General features: G+C 34.0%; 1 protein-coding gene across 1 annotated transcript; it reads right to left on the minus strand.

The window, feature by feature from the left end:
• Positions 1 to 5,451: 5,451 nt before the first annotated feature.
• LOC149539587 (large ribosomal subunit protein eL15z-like) lies at positions 5,452 to 25,532 on the minus strand. The gene is made up of 4 exons (XM_089800819.1): positions 25,486 to 25,532; positions 24,588 to 24,754; positions 6,085 to 6,282; positions 5,452 to 5,866 (listed from the first exon to the last, which is right to left on the minus strand). The coding sequence occupies exons 1-4, from the start codon at positions 25,487 to 25,489 to the stop codon at positions 5,621 to 5,623; spliced, it is 615 nt and encodes a 204-aa protein (XP_089656945.1). The 5' UTR covers positions 25,490 to 25,532; the 3' UTR covers positions 5,452 to 5,620.
• Positions 25,533 to 27,106: the final 1,574 nt, after the last annotated feature.

Consider the following 27,106-nt stretch of genomic DNA (forward strand, 5'->3'; position numbering starts at 1 on the left):
TCTGTGAAAAGGACTTCTACGAAATTGTGGCTCATCTTCTTGCTCTTACCGGAATGATTTACAAAATTTACTTCTTCGAAAGAACCCTAGAACCACAAGTGATCATTAGTACACGTGTATATATAAGTTTCAAAGAAAATGTGAGTCGTCGTAGATTACTCCCAATTGATCCCATACTAAATCTAAGAGTGGAACTTTGGTCTCCTTGGCCTTGGTGATGGTGTTTATGCCTCCGCACAAGGTGGCCTACTTAACGGGATGCTTATTTTATTTTGCTCTTATTATCATTCTTAGTCAAGAAGAATTCTTAAGATGTAAACAAATTGTTTAGGCGCCAAACTCAATGGTCATTCTCAAGGTTTTTGGGGATCCAAACCATCAATCCCATCTTGCACAAGTCATCAAGGCAACTTCATCGCATCTTGGACAAGTCCTCAAGTAATCTTGCATGGGCATTGATCCTAACCCTTCTCAAACAACTGGTTAGCCAAATATACACTACTCATTCCCTTAATACACTTTTGTTCTCTCTCTTGAGGCTATCCTTATAAGTAAGTTAGTAATAAATTATATGTGAAAAGGTCATGCTATTTTGGTTATAAGTCTAGCCTAGAAGCATCAATGAGATAAAATAGGTCACTTTGACACCAAAATAATTGGTCTCCCTCAAGGTTTTTGTGGAAGTTGGATTTATACAAACCTTTACCATATTGTATCCCTATTTATTTCTTCTGGCCTATATTTTATAATTGGATTGAACATGGATATTATTTAGATGATTTGATTAATAAATAACATACATACCTCAAAGATGCATGTCTTAACAAAATCCTTATTTTTGTGTTAATGGTGTAATTTATATTTGATTATATCTACGTAGATTTCAAAATGGTTCTTATTTGTCTTATAACCCTTCTGAACATTGTGCAAGATAAGATGTTCACTAGATATATATGTCGTTTAGACTATATGTGTCATTTTGGCTAATTGGATTCAAGTTCTTCTATCTTATATTCATGTCTATCTATTCCTTATCTATCCTACTAATGTTTGATGCCTTATGTATAATCTGAATACTTTCTTGTTAATGTCTTTGTACTAAAGCTTCTATCATTCTTGTTAACATACACAACAATCATAATACTCTTCAAAATAGGTTTTGAATATTAAGGAAAAACCTTAATAATTTGTTTGCATTGGAAAACAAACTATATGTGAAAGACCATATTCATGGAAGATAACAAAATAATCATTTAATTCACTTAGGGTCTGTTTGGTTCGTGAAAGATGATAGGACTTGGCTTTTTCATAATCCGAATTTGAAATTTTTTGTGTTTGCTTCAAAATTGGCAAAATGAAATTAGAATACCAGACTTCTAATTTTGTCTCAAAACCAAGTTATCAGACTTCCCACTGGCAACTAGAAATTGAAAATCAAAACCTAGTTATACTTTTTTAGGAGTGTAAAAACAATAGATTGGACAACTTTTTGGAGTCAGCTTCAACTCCAAGCCTACCCATAAAAATGTATCTTCCTACTTATCTTCCGAGTGAAACAAACTGTTCAAGTAGAATCCCAACAATACAAATGAAGATTTACAAAACCTTGATTTGGCTAAAGCAAAATTTGTAGAAATCTCGACTTCTACAATTCGAAGAACCAAACAAACCCTTCAAATGGCGACTAGTCAGCCGAAAAAATAAAATATACCTATCCAAAACTTTAGAAGAGACCAAAATTACCTACCCAAAGCTTTAGAAGAGACCAAATTTTGTTTGAAGCGACATATCCAGACCCGCTAATGCAGCCTTGCAAATATTCAACATCATAAAATAGGATCGTGGTGTCTTATATTTCCTTTCAGTATTATCATGATTTGGGACCGCACAAAATTAAACCATTCAAATATTTGACTTAACATAATGGCCGAATGCTTCAAATATCTCTCGCGATGCTTACTATGACTGAGGCCTGACACTATTCTACATAGGTCCCATTTCAATCCAGTATACCGACAATATTAGGAATGATTTTAGTTCATGGTAAAATCATTTTCTAGCCTTACCTGTTTCCTTGGAATATTTATCTAGCAATCTTAATTCTCTATTGCAATTTTAAGATTTCTTCACAAGGAAATGGAACGGCAATCTTCATTAAGGTGTGAGCTCAAGGTTAAAGGTTAAAGTCGATCTTCCCATGTGATTTATGAGATTATTAATAATATATATTATATTTATGTTAAGTGCTTCTGGTTTTGATTTTGAAGCTCACGCAATCAAAATCAGAAGTACCTTCACGTAAATCGAATGGACTGTGAAAAACTGATATTCTTAATATATTATATTAGTAATATAGATAATACAAAATATATTAATATTAATATTATCACTTGTAATATATAATACATTCACTTCATATTTAGATTATTAATCTAAATATTATATTCTATTATTTACTAGAATAAGATTTAATTCTCATGTGTAATTTTAAGGTAGTAAATTATAACTATAACATTATTTATATTTTATTTATTTATTATTTATCTATATTTTAATTATATGGATTTCTTTTGACAATTATATCACATGATCAAACAAGTGCAAACTTCTCTCTAAATCGTGAACTATAAATTTACTCAATCCACTATGTAGTACACGACAAATGTTCTCATGTTCTTGATTTAAATTGTAAATGACTCCATGTCCAAAATTAGGTTCAAAACTATGCACAAGAGAATATGGAACTTAAACCCCAAAAATAGATAGAAGTGGCAACATTAGTGAACCAAACATGTATTGTAGTGTTCAAAGAGAGTATTTTGTCAGTTATTTCCGTCAATGGTTCTCAGAAGATGCAACTAAGCTGGCTAATGAGTTGTGTGGGTCCCCTTAGACCTTCTCATACGGAGAGAGAAGGTAAGTCCTCCAAAAATCTCCCATAACTCATTCTAAATTGGAAGGCATGCAATAAATCAAAGTTCAACCTAGCATCACCTATAGAACCCTCTAGATCTATGTTGTTTTTTAATTAATGTTGTTTGTGATAAATTTACAACAATTTTAACTTGCTCTAATTTGTCTTGTTAGGTTGTGTATCATTTGTCCCAAATCACCCTTTCATTTCCACTTCTATCAATATCAAGAACAAATGCAGGTAACAAAAAGAAAATTATTGACCTAACAACATGGCACTTGAGGACCCTATCACTTCACAGTTTGACATTGTTCTATGTGTAATTAGATCATAAACTTTTGGTGGCAGCCAAGATTGAGTTAAAAGGGGCCCATCATTGCTAGGCATAAAGCACAGCTCACTTTTACCACACCCTACACAAATGCAACACCACACATCTATCATAGGCCCCCTCAAAATTTATTAAAATCACTAAATAAAATCCAAGTGACAAAAATATTGAATTTGTAATCCATCTCCCAAGAGTAAATCCAATCAAAGAACAAACATCAGTAAGTCCAAATCACTGATTAATACTGTTGAAAAGGGGTTCACGGTGCTTGGCTACAGTGTCAGATAGCAAGTAGAAATGATTAAGTTTGTATCATTGGTCAGCTATAGAAATTTCAAAGAGTTATATCGAAACACTAAAATTAATTCCAGAAGCTAATTACAAGCCTCCACTACTGATCTTTTGATCAATAACTCAGTGTAGTTACCAATTTCATTGGATGTAGCCAACTTCATTACAAAATAAGCTGATCTTAATACCCATTTCAAGTCATTTGGAAGAGTGATTACATCACAAATGTTACCAGTATACAAAACAAGCATAAAAACTGAAGCGTCTCAGTTGCACAGCATTCTGTGTGAATATCAAATCTGAATCTTCTATATTATCAAAAAGTAAGTTTGGTCAATGTTCAATAGTAATGCTATCATATTCCAACGTATTCCCAATTCTCCCACCAATTTGCTGTCCACAATATTTGTCTCGAGTTCAGACTTATGACTACAGCACAGAACTGACGAGTAAATCAAAGAAATCACGATCCAGCATAATATAGGTAGAATTACATAGTTCTAAAACAAACGGAAAAGATTTGGTCCATCAACCAGGAGAGCTTGTCACATTTCCACTACTTATACCATGTCACATTTCCACTACTTATACCATGTTCTAGATTTTGGAAGTCACAGACCATCACATTTCCAATACCAACATACCAAGTGCAGATCCAGCTACTTCAAATAGAGGCTGAAAAACTCCTCTAAACTGATGCCTTTTTCAGAATTCAACAGCATAGTATTTAGTAAATCTTCATTACACACATCCTAGAAGGAAGAACAGAACTGGTATACTATGGAGTGATACCAAGCCCAAAAACAGACAAACCTTAAAAAAGGAACCTTCAAGTTTTTTAGTAAAGAAATGCTTAGGAAAAACAGACTACAGTTAATAGAGTAGTTATTCCTACCAATAGCTTTATATCTATCATATACTTCCAAACACATCTAGAACTGACAGAACTAGAATGCACGAGAATTAAAACAAGCTTGAAAACCAAGGAATCCTTTTGCTAGAGAGAAAAAACACCTAAACCAACCATAACAAAAAACGATTTGCAGCCTTTTGTCTTCTGTAACTTGAGGTTAACTCATAACCTAATGTAAACAGCCTATCAATTTATCTTCCATAATATAGCAACTGTGGATATATTATTCACGAGAAATTCAGTTAAAAACACAAATAATCAAGCAGCCTGAACCTCATTCTTACAATAAATTTCTGGGAAACTAGCAGCACGAAAAGAATGATGAATTTCAACATAACTTTGCACAAAACAAAAGTAATAATAGAAGCAGGCTAATGTTGCATTGAGAAATATACCATACAAATTGTCAGCTACATAAAATAAAACTGTTTCACAGGGGCACCTCTCCAAAAAAATCACATCTGCATCACAGAGAAATCCCTCCGACAGAGAAACAGAATCGTGAGAGAGACATCTCCAAAATGCAAATTGAATTAGAATCACGTGAGCCACATTTGCAGTAATATGAGAGACATCAAGGATCTTTTAAAGCCACAAAAGCGATAGGTGAAACATATGGTACTGTAAAATTGCAACGGCAAAAGGAAATCATGGGAATCTGAATGCAGTAGCAGTTATATATTTCTGAATTGGATCCATATACATGAAACAACTTCATTTCAACCCAGGTTTCCTCTCTCGTCCATTAGCCCATTGTCAAGTCCCCTGGTTTTCATTCCAGCCTAAACAAGTGGACTCATTTGCTTTCTTCAAAAAGGGTTGGAATTTTCGAAGGTGTTTTGGAAACTCAGAAGGCATGTTTATTATTTGCATATATTATAGTTTTCATGGAAACAAAGTTAAATTATTAATTACTAGTAGGGAAATGTGTCTCATGTATAAAGTGGGCTTATATGGATACATCTGCCTTCTAAAAACATTTCTCGGAAGACTCCATGAGAATTCAGTCAAATCAATCATTTGTTCTTTAAGAAAGTATTAACCAGTATTATACAAAAACTATGCCGGCATTTATCTCAAGTTCTCAACAATGGTGCAAAGAAAAAATGAAATGTATAGAAATATAAATCTCCAGACATTTCCTGATAATAGCCTGTCAAAGGCATTCAGTTTAACGGTAACGTCGAAGAGAAAGGCTGTTGTTTCTCTTCCATGTAGCACGCCTAGAAGGCTGATTCTTGTGGAAGAGGTGACCTCTTCCTCGGAGCCCCCTGTACTTCTTCCCAGCAGATGTTAGTCCTCGAAGTTCCCTGTGCTTGTGAACAGGATTGCATATCCAGTTTATTCTAGGATCATTTCGGATAGTCTTATGTGCTTCATCAACAAGAATAATTTCAAAATATTTGTAGGTTGAGTCCTGTGATGCACAAAAATCAGTTGAAACTAAGCCACCATCAATGCTCAAAATAATTCACAATTTGAAAACAAATGCTCAATAAGCTGACACTGACAACATCTCTATGGTAAATATGATCATATGTAAGTAGCACAATGCAGAATAAAATATTTTTTGAGACAGCACAAGATTGGCCATGCATACAAAGATTTATCTTTCATAAGCATGGCATACTATACCTGATTTATCCAGTAAGAGTTCAAAACTCTAAGTCCCCCCAGCTTCCGACCAGCTCGCTCCTCTGCCACAGATCTCAAGTTGCGCTGGAATTTGAGCTGCGTGATACCTTGATTAGTTGGTTTACCATACACAATACCTTTAGGAACAGGTTTTTTCCTGCCTCCACGTCTAACTCTCACACGGTAAATCACAAAACCCTGCACATATTTGTAGAAGTCAGCCAAGTAAAATATGGATATTGGTTAAAAACAACACATATAGTTCTGCTATATTCATAATGATTCAGACAGCCTAGTGACCACCTGTGTCACCAAATCTTATGCCTAGATCACCTTTGTTTGATTTTTCAAAAAATTCAAAAACAAATCTGACTACTTCTGGTTTGGGTTTCATCTGCCATACCTTGATTTACCTGTCAACCTAGATGCTCACCAATTTTGGCCTGGGATTATTAGGGAGCAAGGTCAAACAAATCACGGCAGCATCTAATGTTACTACGAACTCCTTAATGGGCAACAAACTTTAATTATATCCAGGTCGGCTCAGACCATAAAGCATTAGTACAACTAGGTACCTTATATTCTCAGTGCAGACCCACTACATTCCTGTAAACATCACTTAAATAAATGAATGCAAGAAATGAAGTTGAGCCAAAAAAACTTTAAGCATGCAACTAAATGAACACAGATGAGGACTAATCTTTTAAACCCTGTGCACATCTGGCCAAAGGTACAAGACATTTCTCATGAGGAAAAGACGTAAACAAAATGGCTTGGGTTGTCAAATAAAATACATCACAGAAAATTTGTTAAGTGAGACGTTTTACAAAATCTAATGATTAAAGATCAAAAAACGAATGTTCAGATTTATCACTTGCCTTTGGGTACTGACTCTGAGCCCTTCATTTACTAATATGACAAATTGCAAGGAACGAAAAGAAAGTTTTTAATGACATCCACAAGACCAGACAATCTATGGGACCCAAGAGTTGAATCATACAGTAACCAAATAAATCATCAACCACCTAACCACGATCTCTAATTCTGAATGTGTCATATTTCTTTGTCGATCATGATTCTTCTGCTATAAATTTTTAATCAGAAAATCTGCTGTCTTTGCTATGAGTTCTTCTGCAAGCAAAGCTTTTAAGGAAAAAAGGAAGGAAAATACAAAACTATGCACAAAAAAGAACTTTTTTTGCCAAATTTATTATTTCTCTGGTATTCCTACTTTATTTATCTTAAACAGGTTAATTTAACTGGAAGTTTTTATCTCTACAGCTCTCTCATCGTCCCAATGTATGATGAAGTGTGATCTGAAATGTTAATGAAAATAAATTTTACACATCTTGATACATGACTTATATAGTATATTGTATAAATTAAAATAAGTTCCAGGAAATAAGTTTATCACAAATAGTATATCTATATAACTTTATATAAGTTATAGGAGATCATCTTCATGATGGTCATTGACTATGATCCACAACGTTGATCCTAAATACTTACACACAATCTTATCCAGAAACATAGCAGTAAGATCATGGAATGCAGAAACCTATTATAATTAGTTGATATCACATAAGTTATTGTTGATTGTGTACATCATGCACGATAAAAGCTAACAGGGTGTGTCAGTGACTTGATATGCACAACCATGCTCTCTCTCCCTACACTGAGCCTCAAGTTTCAAGAAAGATCAGCTATTGACCAAGGGACAGGGAATTCCCAGAAATTTCCCTTTCAGCTGTTTTACAGTAAACAGGAGACATGAGTTTTAGATTGTGCTTTCAGGAACAATTTGAAAAAAGAGATTTTAGACCACTCTATGGAAATACCTAGATTCAGTTACAGAAACAAGTCTAAAACCACACAGAAAGTTTTTGTTAACACTTAAAACTCCAAAAATACATTCAAACTGTTGCATACATTCAAACGCTTGTGGCTTTTTTTTTTATGTTTCTTTTATGCAACCCACCAATCAAACATCAAACAGCCATAGAATTTTGACCTTAGTTTTTCTCATTTTTTTAGGTTTTGTTAAACATACAAATTAAATACTTGATTTGCAACAAATTTAATAGGCAGATATACTTGCCAAAAAGCTACCTTTTCATGCAAATAAATGCTTGCAAACCTAATTTCGACCACATTACCTTATCTTTGATTATTTTTGCTCATTAGAATCATCTTTCATACATTTTTCACCATTTTGTTTTGAAGCTTGTTTTGAACATTGCTGCATTTTCCTTTGAAGGTGAAGACAGCAGAGGAGAGAGACATGCACGTGCTCATTACGTTTATCTTTCATACATTTTTCACCATTTTTTTCAAACTTGTTTTGAACATTGCTGCATTTTCATTTGAAGGTGAAGACGGCAAAGGAGAGAGACATGCACAAAAGGCTTATGAATTGTTAGATAAAGATCTCACATTTTTTACGATTTTTCAAATTTAAAGCTGATTGCCCATTTGTAGGAGCTTGGAGCTTTGCTCCATGAAAACTAATTTTCCTGCCAGAAAGTGTCATCCCTCTAGCCTTCTTTTTTTCCAGTTACTTGGACTTGAACAGAATTGTAAATAGTCATGAAAACTTAAATCTAATCAATGTCTTGCTATGGATCAAATTGATGAGATATTTTATATTTAAACATTGTTAGAAGATATTTCTTGTTGAGTGTGGTTAACATGCTAAATTATAGGAAACATTTATTATGTTTTACAAGTTTGATGAGATATTTTATATTTAAACATTGTTAGAAGATATTTCATAGTGGATGGCCCTATCTATCCCCGGGGTGATTCTGACATTATTTTACATGTTTGTTAAGATTTTTTTCGCGTAGAGGTAGATTATTTCAAAGATGTTTTTATAAATGTTTTTACAGCAGAAAAATGGAGAAAAATGCATTCTTATAGAGAGGTTTCATGTTCAAGCCGCACCTCAGCTCATATTAACCTAGATCCATGGTGAATGACCCTATCCATTCATCTCCTGGCCAAATAAAATTTGATTCCATCTAGTTACTGTGTAGATGTATTTGCTTAGTTTATTTAAGACATGTTGAGAGTACAATTTTTTTGAGTTTTTGGTATGAGATTTGACAAACATTAGGGTTATAAGGCGATTCTGCCATTAGAGTTTATTTGCTGAGAATACTGTTGTTATGAACTTTTTGCCAAAAAAAGTAAATTTCAGAAGGTTTGTGCATGTCTCTATGAAAGAATGTTCGCTTTAAAGTTCTAAGTTGTAGAAGAAAAGAAAAATAACTACGCTCATTTTTTATTTATTATTCAATCATAGATAGTCATCATCAACAATAACAACTTTCAAGCCCACTAGTACAATATTACAAAAAAATAAAACATTAATTCAACAAGTACTATCACAAAATTAACTACTAAATCCTTTCCCATTATAATAACTTTAACTTCAATATAAAAAAAAGTTTATAAATTATTAACTGATAGGCTATAAATAGTTTTCCCTATCTGTTTTTCCCATAACTTGGATTATAAATAGTTATGAAAATTTTATATCCATGCATCTCCTGGCCAAATAAAATTTGATTCCATCTATTTATTGTGTAGATGTATTTGTTTAGTTAATTTAAGACATGTTGAGAGTACAATTTTTTTGAGTTTTTGGTATGAGATTTGACAAACATGAGGGCTATGAGGGGATTCTGCCATTAGAGTTTATTTGCTGAGAATAATGTTGTTATGAATTTTTTGCGAAAAAAAGTAAATTTTGGAAGGTTTGTGCATGTCTGTATGAAAGAATGTTCACTTTAAAGTTCTAAGTTGTAGAAGAAAAGAAAAATAACTACGCTCATTTTTTATTTTTTATTCAATCATAGATAGTCATCATCAACAATAACAACTTTCAAGCCCACTCGTACAATATTAAAAAAAATTAAAACATTAATTCAACAAGTACTATCACAAAATTAACTACTAAATCCTTTCCCATTATAATAACTTTAACTTCAATAAAAAAAAAAGTTTATAAATTATTAACTGATAGGCTATAAATAGTTTTCCCTATCTCTTTTTCCCATAACTTGGATTATAAATAGTTGTGAAAATTTTATTATAATCAATGACTTGATATAGTGTAATGTCCTCTTTTAGGATTGGTCAGGATTGACACTTATTTAATCAGTCATAATGTTCATAATAGTCATTTCAGTAATTAAAAAATATTATCATTTGGATTTACGACCAGAGGATATAGATAATATCCAAGTAGCATAGACAACATTTATGAACTCTCAAAGTTTACACATCCAAGTCCATTTCACGAAGATTTACTGAATGCTGACCCGTACTCTCTATTAGGATAAGATTCATTTGGATTTATAAAAGCCCTTCCTTGGAAGCATCATATTCCTCCTCCCATTATATTGACATAAACTTACTCACCATTTAGATTAATTTGATATTATTCAATTAATTATTTCATTATTGGTTAACAAACAACAGATTAACAATAAATTGTATTGATTCTTTTTCTTTTTCTTTTTTTTCACTTGTCTAACATGATGATATATCTTATGTTTATCATATCCTTTTTAGATATAGCCTTCCTTATTCATTTTGTTATATTTGTTATCACTAACCAATAGCATATATTTAGACAAAACATATCTCTCTTAAATCATAATTCCTTTACTTAATAATCCAAACCTCTTTATAATTGATAAACCATACACCCTTATGAAATCATACTCCACTTACCTCATAAATCCCACCTAGAATGTCCATTCCAAGGAAATGATTTTGCTCTTACATATAGTTCATATAATATCAATTTTGATTTTAGAAGTTGATATAAGTAAAAATCAGTCCCTCGTATGTTTTCTTTATATCTTTTGTTCCTTCTATCTCCGTGCCTTATATCTTCCCATGTTGTTCTTTAAATACTTTTCTTTGTGTTTCACCAACCGGCATGTCTTTTCAATGCCTACTCGGTGGTCCCCTTTAAAATTACGCGCCCCTTTATGATTACTAGTTATTAATGAAACTTGGTCAATTTAAATCGATAATGTGAATCCTCATTGTTACTTATTACTGATATTATTAGTTTCTTTATGATTAGTTATTAACTTTATTATTCACATACATTGGTGCTTATTAAGTTATTAATTACTTAATGCATATATATCAATTAATAAAATTCAGTTATTATTATTACTTTATACTTAGTTCTTCGATTAGTTGATATTAACTAATATCATTTACTTATTACTTAATTAGTGTCTAATTATGATATGTGTGTGTGTTAATAGTAATTATCTAATAACCAATTTGTCATTTCGATTATATGTTTTAATCAATTGTTTTTTAATACAATCCCTTAATTAATTGATCAGTTATAACTGTTGTCTCTTACGATCTCTACTATATGATATACTCATGAATAGAGATTTGTATCCCCACTATAATGATCTAATATTAAATGTCATTATTAGAGGGGGTATTACAATCCTACCCTCCCAAAATTGCTTGTCCTCAAGCAATTATGATCTTCATCACAATCAATCCACGACTCTTGTTCAAGTTTCGCATTTGAATTTTACAATAGAACTAAGACTTTGAAGGATAAATTTAAGTGTATTGAATTCTATGATTAATTCAACTTTAATGAGTTATATGCTAGTAGGTTTGGTGAATGTATGCTTGATTGAGTGTGATTGTTGATTGATTTGTGTTAAATGTCATACAAATCATAGGTTTGATTGATAGATTTCATAATGTATAAGTTGGAGTAATTGGTGAGTTGCCCAAACGATTCTAAGCATCTAAATAGTTTCAATGTCTTATTGTTTTCATCGATAGATCGTTTATTGATCTCTTTGATTAATGACTCGAATGAATACTGTCTCATATATAGAGGTTGACTTCCTTTTAAAGATTAATGTCCATTACTATGCATCTAAAATAAAATTAATTTTAGAAGGATGATGAATAACTCTTAATAGATTTAACAGTTAACACATTAAGCTCAAGTCCTCCTTGCTTCTTACATGCCCTGGGACTGCATGTTCGTACCCATCTTGAAATCTTTCCTCAAGGCATTGGAAACACATGTCCTTACCCATCTTGGAACTCACCTATCTCAAGAGGATTTATTCCACCTTCTCAAATTGACAAAAATCACTTGTATTTATGAATATATATTCATCATTTGTTTAATCATTCATTATTACCTAACACAGGGAAAAAAGTCAAGGGGGGAATAAGAGAGAATAAACTCAACTTAAACCTACCAACACTCCCCTGCATAAAGTTACAAACTGAAGCTATACACAAATCAAACAAACCATAGAGAACACAAGGCCAAATGCAGCATGTTCATAGGTGTAATTATTTGAATTCACATATAAAGAAACCAAAACATGCCCAATTGTGAGACCTTCCAAGTTGCGGCCATATACAAATGAAACTATGAAATCAAAGTCCAAGCTCACATCTTTTGTCTCTTTCTCTCCTAAGAATGCTCTCCAAAAAATTGTCTTCCTACTTCTACCTAGGCTTCTTTTATAGCCAGCTAAGCCACCAGTCAACTAGTCAAGAATTTAACTACAATATAGGTCCAGACTTGGAAGAGTAAACCAAAATCAAGCAAAGGGCAATATAAAATCACATGCACTTGAGGGTAGGTCCACATGTGTGTTAGGAGTAGACTCCCAGCTGCGCAAGACACCACGTATGCATAAGAAACCGCGTCAATCGAAACAACACACCTCACTAGATGAAAACAATAGGACACAAGGACTGCAAAGAACGGCACAAAACTCGAGAAATATGGAACGTTAGAACTTGCGCACTTGCGACAAGGATCCAGGATAGGTCTCGACATAATGCCAATAGCGCACAACAAGAAACCAACAGCAACAACAACTACTTCACGAAAAAGGCACTAGTACAAAAAACAAGAAATTTTTTTGGCTCAAAGACCCAAGATGCTCCTACATCACTACCTATATTAAATAGTCTGATCTTTTATTGATTATAATGTTTATAATTGCATTTACCTTGCAAGATGGCAATATCACAACTCTAATACTTATTTAGTCAATCTAATGTTCATAATAGTCATTCAGCGATCAAATGATATTATCATTTGGTTTTACGACCGAAGGATATAGATGTTATCCAAGTTACCTAGACACCATCTATGGACTCCCTTAAGGTTTACAGGTCCAAGTCTATTTCATGAAGATTTACAAAAATGTTGACCCCTACTCTCTATTGGGATAAGATCCATTAGATTGGATTTATATAAGCCCCTTCTTGATAACATTATATTCCTCCTCCCATTATGTTGAGATAAACTCATTTACCATGTAGATTAATTTGATAAACCCCAGTAATTTAAATAGTTGTTTCATTTTTGGTTAACAAACAATAGATTAACAATAAATTGTATCCATTCTCGTATTTATTATTTATTTTCATAGTTTCACTTGCCTAACATGATGATATATCTTGTGCTTATCATATCCTTTTTAGATATAGAGCCTTCCTTATTTATTTTGTTAAATATTTATAATAACCAATTTGCCATTTCCATTATATGTTTTAATAAATTATTTTAAATGCTTATTATAATTAGGGCTATCACAATTCCTTAATTAATCGGTCAGTTATACATGTTGTTTCTTACAATTTCTACTATATGATATACTCAAGAATAGATTTATATTACCACTATTATGATCTAATATTGAACTTCATTATTAGAGGGGGTATTACCAAGATTACTCAAGGACAGGGTGTTGTGAGGTTCTCACACCATCGCCCCAAAGCTTTAGGGACCCCCTTTTTCCGCCTTGGCAAATTTTTGAGTTGTCCGAAAAATTTTAAAACTTTTTAAGTCTTGGACACCTTCAAGGCCAAAAGGTTAAAAAGGCTAGGTTCATTTTCACCCGATTTCAACTTGATTTTCCAGAACAACTAATTTTTATCCTTAGGCTAGACAAAATTTTCAAAGAGCAACACTCGGCAGGATAAAATTGCAAAATTTGTATTTAGACAATTTCTTTTGAAAATTTGGATATAATTGTATAAATTTGGATAATTTTCAAAAAGTGAAACTTTGTTAGATTTGTGTCGTGGAAAATCTTAAATTTTTCTTTGGTGAGAAAATTAATTGTGAAGATGAAATCAAATTGCAAAATTGATTTTAAACTCTAGAAATGATTTTATTTTTTGTCAAAAATTTTAAATTACTTGGCAAAATCGATTTGAATTGAATTGCAAAAAATTGGCTTTAAGAAATTAAAATTGCCTTGAAAAAATTTAAGTCTTTAATGAAATTGGTAATTGAATATTGAGAAATGGTTTTTGGCTGGCCAAAATCCGATTTTAACGACATATTAATTATGAAATCCTCATTAATGGAAATATTTAGCATCTCCAAGGCATTATTTACTTTCTTTTTGCAATTTTGGTCTAATTGGCAATTTAAAAAAGCAAATTTCATCTTAGCAAAGTTAATATTTAGCTAAGCATTTAATTAGGGGCCAGAATTATGCATTAATTATTGTTTTTCTTGCTCCCAGGGTCTTGCATTAATTATTGTTTTTCTTGCTCCCAGGGTCCCAGTCAGCCAGCTATGGAAAGTAGGAAAGTTGGGTATAAGAGGAGGCCTCTTTCCCCTTTCCTCCTCACTTCTCACTCTCCCTCCTCAAGGTGTTGGCGATTTTGGCAAGGGCAGTCCTCTCTTCATTTTGGACGAATTTAGACTTGGAGCAGCTCTTCTCTTCCTTTGGCGATTTCTCTTGGGAGGCAAATTTTTGCATAATTCGGTGATTTTTCTCCTTCTATTAGGGCTGCGATTTATGCCCTGGTGGCTTGTGGAGGGCAGATTGGAAACTTTCAATTGTTGGACAATTTTTGCAAATTCTAATTTTTGCTTGGAAGCTGCAATTTTTGCCCTAGTTTGGGCAATTTTGTTTGGAAGAAATTATTGTGATCAAAGGTCTGATTTTTTGGGCAAATGGTGCACAATTCCGAGAGCACTAAATTCTGAATTTTGTCAGCTAGAGCCTCAAGTTTTGCAAGGGGTTTGAAATTCTCAAAGTCTGATCCTAAATTCCAAAAGAAAGATCCGACTATTGGTAGAGGTGACTTTTAATCATTTTGAGTTGAAAAGGGTCCTTAAGCTGACTTCATTCGTTCTTGTCTAGATATTGTCTCCCTTGGTTCTTCTTGCATTCATTGTCCACCACTTTACCATCCTGTAATAGGGCGACAAGATGGAGGATGGTAGTGCAAGCAAGAATCGTAAGGGAACAAATACTAAGGAAGACAAAGAGGATATGATGTCTGAAACAACTTTCTTCTCGAAAATGAAGCAAATAACCAATACCAATGTCGGTATAGTAAACATGGTACAAGTAAAGGACAAACTAAAGGAAGGTCAATCCCCCTTGGCAAAGAAGATATAAAGAAGCGAAATTGTACACGCAACAGCTTTTCCTCCTACATTGCCCTGTCCAAAATTGGTCATGGAATGCACATCCAAGTTTGATCTACTCAATAAATCCATCATTTTTGTTGAAGGGAAGAGGGTGTTGGCCAATATTAGCAAACAAGCAATCGAAGAAGCATTTAACATCCCCCAGTACAAGAACATAACAGTAGTGATGATGGATCAAGCAGCTAAATCATTTCAAGATAACTAGGAGGCCTATTACACATATCTAAAGCAGGATTGGCTACACGAAAGAAAGAAAGGCATAACTAAGTCATCAAAGCTTACAATGGCGGACTTCAAGTCAGAATATGGAGATTTCATTGTGCTTCTCAACCAGATCATGGGCCTAGCTCAAGGTACGCAATTTGAAAACTGGATGTACTTCTTCATTGATGAAATTGAAAAAGGAAAAAGAAGATTTGATTGGGCTAGGATCATAAGTGAGAATCTAGAGTTGCAACTCAGAACCGTACAAAACCAAAAGCAATTCTATATGGGGACCTATCTGTTTTACCCAATTGCTAGACTGTATAAGAGTTCGGGACTTAAGGCCTTAGGAGAAGTTGGTAATGGGCCGAGGCAATATTTGGTGTATGAACGCTATCCACAGCTTCATTTGCACAACAACAAGGATTACAAGATATTTTGTGATGCCTTTGCCATGAAGACAGTAAGGGTACTACAAGGGACACCTACTAAGAGACTTTCATCAAAAGCAGAGGCAAAGTAAAAAAAGTTTGTGAGTTGGTTCATCTAGTTTCCGCAATTCACCTACATTAGAGTAGCAGGAAGCACACTCTGTCTCAAGAGGCTTCCAAGATACGCACCCGACAAGGTAGTTTTGATGGAATTGGCTAGGCAACTTGAGCACTATGATAGAATAATGAGAAACAAAGGTAAGACAGGGATTACCTTCTCAATCGGAATTGGCAATGATAGTTGCCCCAATCGGGTCGCCTTTGCAGCTACAAAGAAGGAATTGGAATGGTATCATCTAGGGTGGTACCGAGCAAGGCAAGAATTCGATCCTAATGGTCTTATCAAAGTATCTCATGGAAATGCATTTAACCATGTTCCCACTATAGAGGACTTTTGGACAAATGCCAAGGATGACTTTCATGTGAGAAAGCTAGCTTTCTCAAGATTGTTGATGAATATGATGAGAGATATCAAATGGAGATGCCTTGATATTCCCAATCAACTGGAAGATGATGGAAATGTGTTGAGAGAAGATTATAATACAGTAGAAGGAACAGAATTGAATCCAATAGATTGGGATGACCATCAGGATCCTTTCTTGGAGGCACTTATAAGGGCAGTTGATTTGCATACTGAGTCATGGTATAATGAAAGACTAAGGAGGCTACAAAGACAAAGGATCCCCCTTACTTATGAGAAGATGAAGCCAAAAGAAGGTCCAACAGAATCAGTCGGACAAAAGGGTGAAGAAAGTAGCCAACAATAGAAAACAGTCAGAGACAAGAAGAGGGCTTTGGAGGTTGAGAAAAGCAAAGAATATCCAAAACCTCCAACCAAGAGACAGCATACAATTCCATCAAGAGAAAGTATAATTGAGACTAAAAGCTAAGAGGTCAATTCAAGCGATAAAAGGGCCGCAATAGAAGTAAGCTCTGATTCAGAATCAAATGGTTACAATGAGAGCACCAAGTATTCCCCTCTCAGAAAACCAACAATGAGACGATATGGCAGTAACTAGTGGAGAAGAAGATGGGCTAACTAACATTGAGGCAATAAGTCAAGCACCCGAGGCTATTGGTGATGCTTTGTTAGTCGAACCAAATCCAGATTTGGGGAGATGCACCGCACCACTATGGTTAAGGCAAATGCTTATGCCAAGAGGCAAGGTTGTAACTGCCCAAATGGTGGAAGACATTCGAGGATTGATAGAAAAGGGTGATAGCAAAAACCAGAAACAAATGGCAAAGACAGTGGCAAAGGTAATCAAGAGCAACAATGATGGTCACCGAAAAGGTTCAAATTGCTATACCAACAGTCAATGAGGCAGTGGATGAGATTGCGGCCCAGGAATACAAGATAATAGAACACAACTTGGGAAGAAACACAAATGATATGGAATGTGAAGAGATTTAGGAGGGTATAGCTTCAATCAAAGAAAGGGTGAGGAAGCCAAATGAAAAAATCATAAAGTTGGAGGCCGAGAACAAGTATTGGAGGGATTGCCAGCCTATCCAACAGTTGCACCAGGCAGCCCTTCCTCAAGACAGCAGGAGCAATATGGAAGAGATATCAGCTCAGCTACATGAAGTCAAGGGTTGGATCCATGATACAATCCAAGATGGGCAAAATTTCTTGCCTGATTCTCGACATTCCAGTCATTGGTGACTGTTAGAAACAAGTTCAGATTATTCGAAGGATTTCCTTCCTATCAAAGAATTAGCTATTCCCAAGGTGCAAGAGTTCATTGGACTACCGGAAGCATATTTGGAGAGGGCTAGGTTGGTTGATGAGAGAGGATTGAGTACGATTGAATCTTGGTTTGTTGCATTGACTACCAGATTTAGAACACTTGAAGAGATACAAAAGGCAATTGCACAGCACAGCCCAAATGTCGACACTTCCATTTCAACCATGATGAGTGACGTTGGGGTGGCACTTGATTTTGAAGACATCAGAGAAGGGGATATCAATGAGACAAGACTTGGATCAAGATTGGATGAGCTAGGAGACGTTGCCATCAAGAAGAAACATTTGAACACCCTTTCCTCCCTAAATGCTTTCGTTGGATTCGCAAAGGAGTATGAGAAAGATCACGAGAAGACACTACAAGCAGCAAACAGCATGATGAAATCAGTGGAGCTCAAGATAAAGCACAACACCTTGTCCTCCTATAGAGAAAGTCAACGAAAGGCTAGCTAAGTTCATTACTTTAGCTAAAAGAATGAAAGAAAAAGAGAAAGTTATATTAGAAGATCATTTAATATAAGCCCAAGTAGCAATTTCTCTTTCTTCTAGGATAGGACAACTGTCTAATTCTGATTGGCCACCATTTTGGTGCTTTCTCATTGGTTGGCACTTTTACACTTTTTTCATTGGTCCATTGGTGAGGGGGCATCTTCTCATTGGCTGATGAGGTGGCAACCCTAATTAGGGTTTCTAGGATTCAATCTAGATCGTCGGTTTTGCCTCTTTATCTCTACCGTCGGTTGTACATTTTGGCCTCTATATAAAGCCATTTGCTCTCATTTGTAATGGTCGAAGAAAATTGTTGCATAAGATAATGCCAAAATTCGCTATTTCTTTCTCATTGTTGTGACTTGCATGGTGATTAAGAGCCTTTGGTATTATTGCATGGTTTCTACTTCCAAATAGTTAAGAGTAAATTTCTTTTCAATTTGTTGAAGCAAATTTCATTTCAAGTTGCTAAGTAAGAATAAAGTAGATAGTTGCATGGCAGCATTAGTAAATGTTTGATAGAGATCAATACTAGACCACTAGCATCCTAGCAGCTTGTTGGGAAGCCTTGTGTGGCAAACTAGTTTATTTTTCCTTTGAATCATTGCATCTGTGAAGGTGGAGCTGCTAGCAAGCTTTCATTAGATTCGATCCCAATCCATTTGCTAGTCTTCCATCCATAGGAGTAGGAGTAGGATAGCAAGAAGTTTAGGACTTAGAATTTAGAAGAAGAGAGGTAGATAGATACCAATCATAAGAACCATTCGCCCTCCACCACTATCACCTTCCCCATCAACACCATCTAACATTCTCACCGAAACACCATCTCCATCATCCCACAAAGGTCCAAGTCATCCTCAAAAATTTGTGTAAGGCCGCCTACGTGATTACCAGCAAATCACATCGACAAAACTAAGTGAGTATCCGCGAGTGTAAGGAATATTGGAGTTATTCTCATATCCCATGAGCAATAACTTTTCAAGAGAGGAATTGTATGTTTGATACTCCATATCGGATATCCAATTACTAATATGTTATGTAGTGATACAAAACTCACATCAACACAAGGGTGCTTGGGTATTTAGGGTACGAATACGAGTATGACTACTTTTCAAAATAGGGGGCGGGGATACTTGAGTACATCATGTTTTTTTTTTAAATAATTTAACATTTAAAGAAAATCTGAAATTGACAATGGTTTTTCAACTCAAGAACATTGATAAACTTTGCAAATGTAATGTATTGTTTTTAATTTAAGATTTTTGATATATTAGTAATAATAATATAAGATTAATTATTTAGATGCATAACACAGAAGGCACACTTTAAACATGAGCAAAAGGATCAAAAATCATATAACAATGCCAAATTGCAATAGATAAACTTTTGACTTGAACAAAGATAAAGTTTACTATTAATTAGTATTGAATCATAAGTTTCAAGTTGATTGGGTATTGAATTAAGCCAAATAAACAACAAGTTGATACGCAAACAAAAAATTGAAACAAAAATCAGAAATCTTAATCAAGATCCTTAGCCAAGATGCTCTCCACTGAGTACTCGATACTTCAGGTACGTGTTTCCAGTACATGGGTACACGTACCAAGGATGTGGGTGCATGTACCCATGCAACCTAGGGTATGACATATAGTTAATAGAATTAATGAGATAGAAGATATTTCTTGCTGAGTGTAGTTAACATATTAAATTATACAAAACATCTATGATGTTTTGGTAACTTTCCATGAGATTTAGTTGCATGAGCTTTTCTAGTGATTTTTTTGATTAAGATTCTTGGTGTAATAATGATTGTTCCAAGGAAATTTAGGTTTCAAACTTTACTCCTGTAAATGTTGCATATTATTACAATAATAATGATATGCTAATCATATTTGTCTTCATACTCTAATCGTATTTAGGTTCCAAAAATTATACCTGTAAACATTGTATATTAATGATTTGCCAATCGCATTTATCTTTGTACACTTAGCTTCCTTCTATGGACGGTTTCTTTCCCTTCATTGTTAACTACCTATTGGAAATTATCTTGATGTTTTCCAAGTGGCTGGATTAAGCATTTATGTGGCCTCTTTGCAATCTGATTTAGCAAACTGCACATGATAACCATTGGCTAGTGATTTACTAGAGACATTTCAGCCTTGAACTTCAACATATTTCTGATTTCTTCTCCAATGAATTTATTTCATACATTCTGTTATTGAAGAAGAATTTATAAACTCTAACTACAATAGCTGCATTTAATCAAGGTATATCTTATAGCTTCAAATTTTGAAGCCTCAATCCATTCATTGTTGTCATGGTTTGCAAGACTGAAATCCAATGCCATTTATCATGTCAAGAGTGATCCTATAGTGGTAGCAAAACCCAAAATGTCCAAGTTGTAATCATGTACATAAAAACGAAATGAAAAACAAAATGAAAGTATATATTGTAAGGTTTCCCAGCAATCAAAATAAAATTGTTGGTCCTTTCCTCATCACAATTTTTTCTTCATGTGGCAGAGTTTTATAAATGAAAACTAAATCTTCTTTCGGCTCACTATTGCATGCACAAAAGCATGTAGCTACTAGTTCTGAAAAGTTTTCAATACTTTTTTAAAAAAGTAATGCATAATAAGGAGTTATAATGCCAAAAAAATTGATAATGTATGAGTTTTCTTTTCCATTCTACGTGCACTATCCAAACATAATGTCTACAAGTGGAAGTTCTGGTTCAGTTACCCAGAGAGCCCTTTTAAAATGATGCAGCTTGTCCACTTTGACATTGTACACCACTGATTAAGCCAATGTGTGGTTGTGACGACTATAATTGACAGTATAACCATTGCAACATAGAGTATTCAAGCTCATTCTTTCAAGTGAAAGCTCACTTCAATGACATCCCTATTAAAAAAATAAAAGTTTGTCCAAGACCACATAAGAAAGGGCTGCCAAGTGTCCAATCCTGCAATATATCAAACAAAGAGAAGAAGTTGACATGACAAGTGACAAATCAGAAGACTGGTCATCCCCTTGCCAACACAACTTGAAAAGGCTTGGGCTTGAGAAAATCAGTTGGCCAACATATTATTAAATGCAGTACCATCACCTTCTGAACCAGAAATTGTTGCACAAAAAAGAGGCCCATTGGATAGGACCTTCAAAAATGAAATCAAAGAAGAGCAAATCAGAGCATTGCTCATTGCATTAATGCCAATGAGCCTCCTTTCAACTTGTTAGACCACCTTCGTGGCGGGAGATGGTGGGTATCCTTGCAATACACCGCCTAATTATCTTAAGACTCAGTTATGAAAAGGTGTAGACACCTTATTGGCAAAAGAAAAATATTCACTATAAAGACAACTAAGAGTGATCATAAATGGTTAGATAAGGTGTGTCAATAAATTTAATGGATGGAAAGAATACAAAATAGAATACTAATCAATGTTATAGTAGTAGCCGCTAAAGAGGCAAGGTTCTTGAAGGTAATAGATTGTGTGGGACAAGTGAAAGATGCAACTTCCACTGCCCATATCCTTATAGAGTCCATTGAGATGGTGGGGCCTACAAATGTTGTCAAACTCATATCAGACAATGTTGAAAATTATAGGGCAAGTGGGTCTATTATCAGGGCCGTATATAATCACATTTTTTGAACACCATCTACAGTCTCACTCAATATAATCATGCAACAGATTAGCAGACAAATTCAATGAGTCAAACAAGTTTATATGGAGGTCAGCAAAATTCAAATGTTTGTAACTTGTAACCACATCACATGCCATATTCATTACCTTCTCCAAGTTGAAGTTATTTAAGGTAATTTTATATTTGTTTATTTCTTTATTTTTTTACTTTTAAGATTTAAGTTGATATGTATATTTTTTTATGCCATGCTATGTTGCCAAAACACAATTCCAATATCACACTTCCAACTTCTTTTTGTATGTATAGCTTTGATGATTAAGCATGTATATAAAAGTTTATATAATATCAATATGTATATTTGTGTGTGGGCATGTATGAACAAATCCAAACTGAAGGGAAAAAAATTTGGCATACCCAAACTGGAACCCACATTCATCATCATAGTTTTATGTCCAAGCAGATACTCTAGAAGAGACCTCTTGGTGAGAACTATCAGGTTCATGACATGAGAGCTCACGTTCCACAAATATGTAGCATTGCTTCAGCAACACCTAACAATACAATAGCACCTATTTGTTGATGGGAAAGGTTTCTCTTGCCAGAATTTGAATTTTGAAGCAGCTGCTTATGTTTAGGATATTGTTGTGCAGCTGAAATCTCTGTCATTACAACTCCAATTGAACCTCTTCTCCAAGTATCAAAAAGCTACTCTCTTCATAGCTGTGTCGTCTAATTTGTCTACACTCATTAAGGTGCCATTTTGGCAAAGCTTAGTGTAGCTGGGAACCATGCAACTAAACCAAACTTTAACAAGGTATAACCCTGTTGCAAAACACTACAAAAGTCTGTAATGCTCTTTAAACTGATGCATATTGTGTGGCTACACATGTGATATTGCTTGATTTATGCAACAAAAATGGGAAGAATTGTGTTTGTATTTTTTAAATCCCAAGGCTGATAGCTTTAGCTTGTATGAAATTTTTTAATTCTTTAACGCAATAAGTTTCTTTAATGTTCTTTCAAACTTCTAGCTAGAGCTAATGCATGCTCAAAAAGAGCCATTTGATGGAGTTGCTAAACGTCTGGGGCCCAGCTCAAATATACTGAACCTATGACAATTGATATAAAGAGGAGATTCTCATGGAAGATTACTAAGACCCAACTGATATCCTCATTTGAGGAATTGAACATTGGACTGGAGGACCAAGCTTGTACTTTTAATGTTTCTTATAATGTATGATGAAAGTTTACTCGTTTATTGATGTAGTGCCCAATGATTGAATATGCAGCTTATTGGAGTGTGTGTTGCACCAGAAATTCCAATCAGATTGAAAATTGAATCGAGAACATGGTACTGCATACTAATTCTACCATACAAACAATCCACTTATTTGATTGGTGATTTTATATCATACAATCCCCTGAGCTAAGGAAATGAAGTATACAAGATTTTAAGCTCAAACATTTCAAAGCAAAAGGTTCCAGTTCAACATCACTGCTTAGATCATTCACAGCAAACCACACTCAAATAAAAGCTTTGACTATTTACCAAAAATGATGCCAAACTCATGTGGTTTACCAACATATAAATATATTATAGGATTTGCTACTACAAGTAACTATTTGTGAAATTATTAGAAAGCATTCTCAAATCTATCACTTCTGAGAGCCTCAACTTCTCACTGTCCTTGGTAGTTTCTCGAACCTTAAAAGCTGGAGAAACCAACTTTCTTACTCCAGTTTAATATTCACTTGCAGTTTCTTGGTTATGTATAGACAGATATATGGGGGGCCCATGAAGTGACAACAGATTCAATTTTGAAATCTCAAAAGAAGGCATGAACATTTCATTCAAATAAGCCAAGGAATCCTTATCAAATTCTCTACTCCAGTGAGAACTATGCAAGCGCTGTGATACAAATAAACAATCTGTAAATCACATTCTCAATTTGAAGCAAGACTTCTCATCAGATGTAGAGACCAAGAAAATTCAAAAATTGAAAAAAGGGTGAATAATTGATGGCATCAATTTGGATTGAAAGCTTGTGTAGCAAGTATAGGATGTTTGTAAAGCAAATATTCCAATATTTTGTAAAGGATCCCTTGAGTGTAGAAGATCACACAAAAAATGGTTTAAAATCCAGGATGTTGTTAATTCAAAATTACATCTTATGGTTACTTGATATTGATAATAAAAGCCATGCAACTTAAAACTTTTATTAACAGCATAGCATGTTGCCTTTTATGGTACTTAAACAGTACATTCTGACTATGTCATACGTTTTAACTTTTATATAGGAATAGATTTAAATGTCATGTCATGGTTATAATCATATTTACATAAAAATGGTATTCTTGTACATTGTAAACCTTCCAAAATTTATTTGTTTGTTTGGGAATAGTAGTGAATGGTGCATATTTTCCTGTAAGCGTACCTGTTTGGCCTTGTAGCCAAGACGCCGGGCCTTATCAGGCCTTGTGGGCCTGTTCACCCTGACTATGCCAGGAAGCTGCCGATATTCCCAGCACCTAACTCTCTGCAAGAACCTCATCACATCCGATTGCTTCTTCTTCCATAGCTCCTCAACGTACTTATAAGCACCTACGTCCCGCCAACACGATTTCATAACTTTCAGCATATAAAGCAACTAACTTCAAACATATTCGAAAAAATTAGGAGTATTAAACCCACAATCCAAAGAAAAATAAAAAGGCAGTTCAAAATCAATGTGGCAGCTTCTTAACGAATATACAGCTGTCACTGCAGCATACATAATATAAAGATCCAAACCGACCAGATACGATAAATCTTTTCTAATCAATCAATACTATACAACCCACCACATCTATCCTAAATCCGTGGCTTCCATCATGCATTCGAAACATAAGATTTCCTTCCAGAAGGCGAAAAACATCATAATGACAGAATTAAAAATGAAAAGAAATGAAATGAAAAGGAATTACATAACAAATCTAAGGTTTTGATAAATACATTGTGGCTACATTTTGATGAACTTTAACAATTAGGTTCGACGCTATCGTAGCATAGATAATCCAACCACACAACAAGATGTGAAACAGATAAATGACGGACTGATTATCCAAACTCTTTTTTCTTAATATGTGCGGATCCATTGAATGGATTTCTGAATCTGCTGATGAGTTTACACAATCCATTAAATTTGCATCTAGATGAACAAACAACCTGTAAAGCCATTATAAATCCACAATAACCTGAAAAGCGTAGCAAAACTACATCTTAAACAGCATAATCTGGAGTGCAAGAGAAAACCCAATTAAGATATGTCAGCCATGAAAACAATGAGAACTTACCCATTTCACCTAGCCTCCGCCTGCAACTCGTAAATTTCGTATCACCTAAAACTTCAAGTCGATAGAAAGCAAATTTATTTCTAGGGCTTCCCTTAAACCCTAAATTGTTAAGGTAAAATATTTATTTTACATTTTCATCTTGATTTTATTTATTTATTTTGCTTGTGCCACTTTTGACGTGTGAAGAGTGTCTTTCATAGAGTTGCGGGCTAAATTCTATTCTCAATACCAAGCAATTTATTAGAAATTCGGTAAAGCAAGTATATTACAAAATTCTATGGAATTAGTGTTTAAAACTAACTTTTAACATTAATTATTATCTAGTGTATTTTATTTATTTTGGTAATATAGTATTTTTTTACACTCTAAATAAAAATTCTAAAATTCTATTTTTATTTTTTAAATCGGCAAACGGTTGAATTCTTGATTATATTAATTTAATAAAAATAAAAATACAACACAGTATCTCCGTTCAAATAGGCACTAGTAGGAAAGAACGGATAAGAGAACCTCCAGTCTTGCCCAGGACCGCAGTTCTATATTATTACATTGTTAAAAGGGGCATGCCCCAATTGTAATTTACATAAGATTTATTCTCAATACAAGGGAAAGGACACGAGTCCTCTTTTGAAATATGAACTTGAAGATATTTCTTTCTATCAATCATGCCCTCTCTCCTAGGAGAATAGTTCAAACAAAACCTTAAGCTCTTAGAGGAAACTTCTTTTAAGTTATTTGCTTGATATGTTATCTCCTTACTGCCCTGCTATCTCAATAAATATAGCTTGAAACAAACGTTAGAAATGTTAGTTAAAAAATCTTTATAATCTTAAATTCCTAATAGGATATTACCGAATTACTTTGGTTATCCATCTAAGACTTAATGCAATATTAATTCTAATTAGTGGTTGTACTCTCTCATATTTATTCCTGATGAGAAGTTGATTCTAACATTTTAACACAAAACAAGAAACAAATACAATTACTCTGAACTAGTTCTAGTATATTGAATGAGGAGTATTGTGCTTTGTTGATTAAAATTTTCTCTTTATGCAAAAGGAGTCCTACCCGTACTTATTTAGGTAATGCCAAAATGAAACTCAAATTGAGTATTTGTTTTTATTGGACTATCCTCTACATCTTGTTCTTTTTACCATCCTAGTTGCCCTTCCAGATTGCTTTAGATTATTCCAATACTTAGTCTGTCCATCGCAATTAGAGTTTACACTTTGAGTTCACCATACATTACTGTTATCTCAATTAAGACATACCCCAATATTGATGAGCAAATAAAGATACATCTTAAGCAATAATAACAAAGACAAAATAATGTCATTCAAAGAAAGCTGAGAGCTAAATAAAACTCATCATTAATATAATCTTAATATATATTAATATCATTATGAATTTACAAAGTATTGAATCTAGGGATCTTTGAGCTTCTATCTATTATGATCTAGCTTACTGACCAGCCTTTGAGATAGTTGTCAGCATTAGATGATATAGACTACGACCGGTATTAATCCTTAATGTAATTCACATACATTATACATATCATGCTATCCTTACTATTCTTCTGAAGGAAACATCTTTAGTTGCATTCCTTGTTGACCCTAATCAA

The sequence above is a fragment of the Cupressus sempervirens genome, chromosome 9 (assembly GCF_028749045.1).
Source record: "Cupressus sempervirens isolate cs-2001-9-10 chromosome 9, ASM2874904v1, whole genome shotgun sequence".
NCBI lineage: Eukaryota > Viridiplantae > Streptophyta > Pinopsida > Cupressales > Cupressaceae > Cupressus > Cupressus sempervirens.